The sequence below is a fragment of the Crocodylus porosus genome, unplaced genomic scaffold, assembly GCF_001723895.1.
Source record: "Crocodylus porosus isolate Cpor-Errol unplaced genomic scaffold, CroPor_comp1, whole genome shotgun sequence".
Taxonomy (NCBI): domain Eukaryota; kingdom Metazoa; phylum Chordata; order Crocodylia; family Crocodylidae; genus Crocodylus; species Crocodylus porosus.
This window is the reverse complement of record NW_017728936.1, coordinates 307536-311827: the sequence shown is the minus strand read 5'-3', so window position 1 is coordinate 311827 and position 4292 is coordinate 307536. Positions and strand designations below refer to the sequence as shown.

The window sequence follows — 4292 nt, the reverse complement described above, 5'->3', positions numbered from 1 at the left end:
GGTGCAGAACAGCTGCTCTGGGTAGTGCTGGTGTTTGCTGTGTGGTACAAGGCTGAGCAAGGTGAGACTTTGCTAGTGTATATGCAAGTTTTCAGGTCATGCTTTGATGTCTCAACCCATCAAGAGGTGTTTTCTATACCTTTTGCTAGGTCCTGTGGCAGGCTTTGGGTTCAGTCAAGGGAACCTGTGGGGGGCACAGGGAAGATCTGGAGTAGAACAGAGTAGTCTATCATGTGCATCAACCCCCGATGCAGTACGGTGGGACTACTGCCCTGGCTAGAGCTCCCAGGGCTCCAGAGAGCCATTTTGGTTTGGATGTCCTGATAACATGGCTCCAGGAGATGCCCCACCTCTGCCAGGTTACAGGTCCAAGCCAGTGAGGAAAAAGGCAGAAACCTCTGAAGTGATGTCCCACAGCACAGCCCTGCCCAAGGAAGCAGATGGTCTGGATGGATACAGGCCCCAGCATGTGGGCAAGACCTCATTTAACGAGCAGAGCAGAGGCCCTCATGACTCCCCATTAGCTCCACTTTCTTTTCGATCTGGTATTTCCCCCTCTCCTTCTGGCTTCTGCTCCAGCTACACTGAGGTGCATTTTAGTTGCAGGCACACATCTTGGTAGGTCTGAGTCCTGGGGCCAGGCAGAGCAGAAGGCAACAGCATCAAGAGACATATACATTTGTGGGGAAATAGCCCAATAATGACTACAGAAACCCCTGCATCCTGAATGGTTAATAAGCCCTTTATGTCAGACAATCAAAGGACACGGCTTTTTGTATTACATGTTTATGATGAAATGTTGGAGGAAATGCTACAAAACCAAGAACACATCCAATGTGAGAAGTGCTGCCTAGGGAGACTGGAGGTCACAAAGGAAGGGGTCCTTGAAGTGGGTAAAACCTCCTTCTGCTGCAAATATGCCACAATAAAAAACTTAATTAATAACAAGAAAGAACGTAATATATCAAAAATAGTAGCAGTTCCTGAACAGAGCAGGAACAAGCCCATCCCTGCCTTAGACAACAATGTTGAGTCTGGACTTGGTGGTGCTCATGGACTCTGCTTGTGACGATGGCCGTTCCAGGAAGCGGTTTCCAGGGTCGCTGTCTCTCCTCTGCAAGGAGGTTTCTGTGATCCCTGGGGCAGTGGCATCCTCCCTTTCATAGAAGAGAAAATCAATCAGAAATGTAAGCTTGGGACTTCAGCTGGCATAAAGCATCAGCAGACCTAATGCTGACTGCATATTCCCAAGACTGCTCGTGTCCTCCCCTACCGGTAACATCAGCCTCCTCAAGCCCTTCTGCATTATCCTCTCTCCCTTCCATGTTTAAGTGTTCTGGGGACATGCAAGACAGAGCACTAGTCTATCACTAGCAAAGACAGTCTGTAAAGCTGGATTCAGCACCACTCAGCCATGTCCTTCTGCTTGCAGCGCCCACCCACTGGAGGTCTTCTCATCACAGTGAACATGCCCAGTCTATCTGCAGTACCAGCAGTCCCACACAACGAGATCCCTGAACTGTGCTGCCTCTGTGCACACTACTCTAAATTTGTACCATTCAGCTGTTAATATGTTGGCCATGGTAGCAGGCTACTGAGCGCCTCTGGCATTGCAGCCTTCCCCTGAACACTCACCAGAACAGCACCCTTCCCTGACAGCCAGTGTTTTTTGCCAGCAGACCCCCTGACAGCCAGCGTTCCTGGGCAAGGGGGGGCAGGCGAGAGTGCTGGTGCCTGCCCCGCCCCGAGAGTGCCAGCTGGGGAGTGGGGGCACCAGGAGAAGTGGTCCCCCCACGGCTGACTGCACTCACCCGGAAGCCATTTGCAGATTAGCTGGATTGACTGTGGGGGGACCGCACCCCCCCACCCCTCCCAGCTGCGGGGTTGCTGACTGGGGCAAGTGCCCCCCCTGACTCAGGAGGCACCAGTCACCCATGCTGGGCACTATCTCTCAGTATCTGGTTGTTCGTTCTGTTTGCCATAAGTCTAACCAGCCACTCACCTTCTCCTCTGGCTACAATGATGTCCATTGGATCAGCCATAGAGCAACAAGAATAAGAGGTAACAACAAAGCAGCAGACTGGCAAGACATTCATATTCCAGCTCCCTCCAGCCCACAGTCTTTTGGGGCTCTAATGCCAGGCACACAGGGCTGTGCTCTGCCCCAGACCTAGAAGGCGTGTTACGCACACAGGGCCAACCCAATCCTCAAAGAACCGTGGCTACAGTGGTCAGAGCTGGTATCAATAACAGCCAAGCTAGGAATCTGAAAGCTTGATCAGCTGCACTTGCCCCCACAAGATGAGCTCTTGCCCAATGGGCACAGGCACCCGGGAGCAAGATTAGAACAGGTGGGGCCAGAGCCTTTCCCTGCTAAGTTACAGGTGAGATCTCGGCTGTGTCAGTAGTGACCCAATGGGCTATCAGGTTAGTAGCCAATGCCCAGTTCAGTGCCCTGAGGGTACCATGGAGCCACCCCTGTGGAACTAATAACTTCTGCTAGCACCGTCAGCAAAGAAGCTGAGCACTGCCTAGGCTGCCCCCCTCGCTGCCGCAGGTGGGACCCTGGCAGGGAGGAGGGTGGTGGCAGGTGAACGAAGAAGTTTGCACCGATGCTCCCTGGGCTGGGCCTGCCTTGTGGCTGATGGATTCCAGCCTCCAGGGCTGCTTACCTAGTCCCGTCCATGAGCACTACATTCATCTCCAACCCTTCACAAGACCTCCCGCAAGCCAAATCTGAAGCTCTCCCCTAGTCTGGGTGCATACTGTCTTGTCAGCTCACTAATAAGCATCTGCCTTCATATGCCCCAGACTTACCATTTATGCTCTGATATGCATGGGTTTATGCACGGGGTATTAGAGCCCCTCCTGCTTTAGTAAGGTGAGAGCTATGGACAGTGAAGTGGTGTCAGAGGTTCTAACCTTAATTCATTCCCTGTGTAAGTGGATTGGGAATCCTTCTTGTTCCTCTTTCTGTACTGTAACGTATAGAGAATAATCACTGTGAACAGGAAGAAGGCCAGGAAGACTCCTATGACAGCTCCCACGATCACTCCAGCTTTTGCAGTACCTATTGGAAACAAATTCAATCAACAGGCAGACTATGGCTCACCAGGAGACTATGGCTTTTCCACCCTCTTAAACTATATTTTTGTAATTAACTCTTTAGCAGTCAAGATTTGTCCTTAATGACACACACAAGATATCTAAAAACAAATGAAGCATGTAAGGGTCACATTTTCAGTTGTTTATATATTAATCCTAGGAGGCTGGGTAAGAAACAAGAGGAGTCAGAGACACACATGTATGAGAGGGAACATATGATAGATATTACTGGGACTTAGTGGGATAAGTCCTATAAATGGGGCACTAAAATTGATGGCTACAACTTATCCAGTGAAGATGGAATGAGAGAAAGCACGGGAGGCAGTGGCACTTCATGTCAGAGGCAATCTTTCCATTGGTGGAATAATAGACAATCCTGAAGCACAGGACTTCTGATGTCTATGGATCAGAGGAAAGCCAGATTCTTTGGGAAGATGAATCAGAGTTCAGCTAGTAAAAGTAAAATTGAGGTGTTGGTTACAGACCATCAAGCCTCAGAACAAGCTGCTTCTCAAGTATCTGTAAATTATGTGCTGGAAGAAAAACAGCATTTTGTGGGATGACTTCAAGCTGGGGAATGTTTTCTGGAAGTAGCATATGAACAGTAACAACACATCCTTAGCATTTCTAGAATAAGCATAGATGAGCAATATTGGAGATAATTTGGATGGGCAAAAACGAGTTAATTGCTGCCTTAGAAGTCATCTGCTGCTTAGGTACCAATGCTTGTGATCTGGTTACATTTCCTTTGTACAAACCAAATATGGCATCAACCAAATATGGCATCAACCAACCACCGCATGCCTGAAATTCTAAACTATAAAAGGGCTAATATCCCAAAACTTAAAGTCGTTGTTGGTCTAACCAACCAGTAATGCCAATTTAAAGTGGGAAGTGTCAAAGCAAAGCTGGAAATGGTTTATGGACATCTGATGGGGTATGTCTACACTAGATGCTTAATGCTCAGCAGACTAATTGTAATGTGCATTAGCGCATTGTGGCAAAAGCCAGGCTAGTGGGCTAATGCGCAGTAGAATTAGTCTACTGCATACTGAGTGTCATGAAAAGATCATGTGCTGGTGCTACTGCACACCAGTTACTGCACATTTAATTAGTACCTCATATTAGAGGTACTGAAGGTGTAGTAACAACAGCACATCAATCCACGTATAGACATGATCACTGAA

General features: G+C 48.6%; 1 protein-coding gene across 1 annotated transcript in view; it reads right to left on the bottom strand.

Moving 5' to 3' along the window:
• Positions 1-726: 726 nt before the first annotated feature.
• The window catches only part of VSIG2 (V-set and immunoglobulin domain containing 2), a 19692-nt gene continuing 16126 nt past the window's right edge, over positions 727-4292 (bottom strand). The window contains exons 6-7 of the mRNA XM_019546893.1: positions 2923-3070; positions 727-1157 (exon numbers count right to left, since the gene is read on the bottom strand). Of these exons, the coding sequence (XP_019402438.1) occupies positions 1016-1157; positions 2923-3070 (290 nt within the window). The 3' untranslated portion in view covers positions 727-1015. The remainder of the gene's footprint in view (positions 1158-2922; positions 3071-4292) is intronic.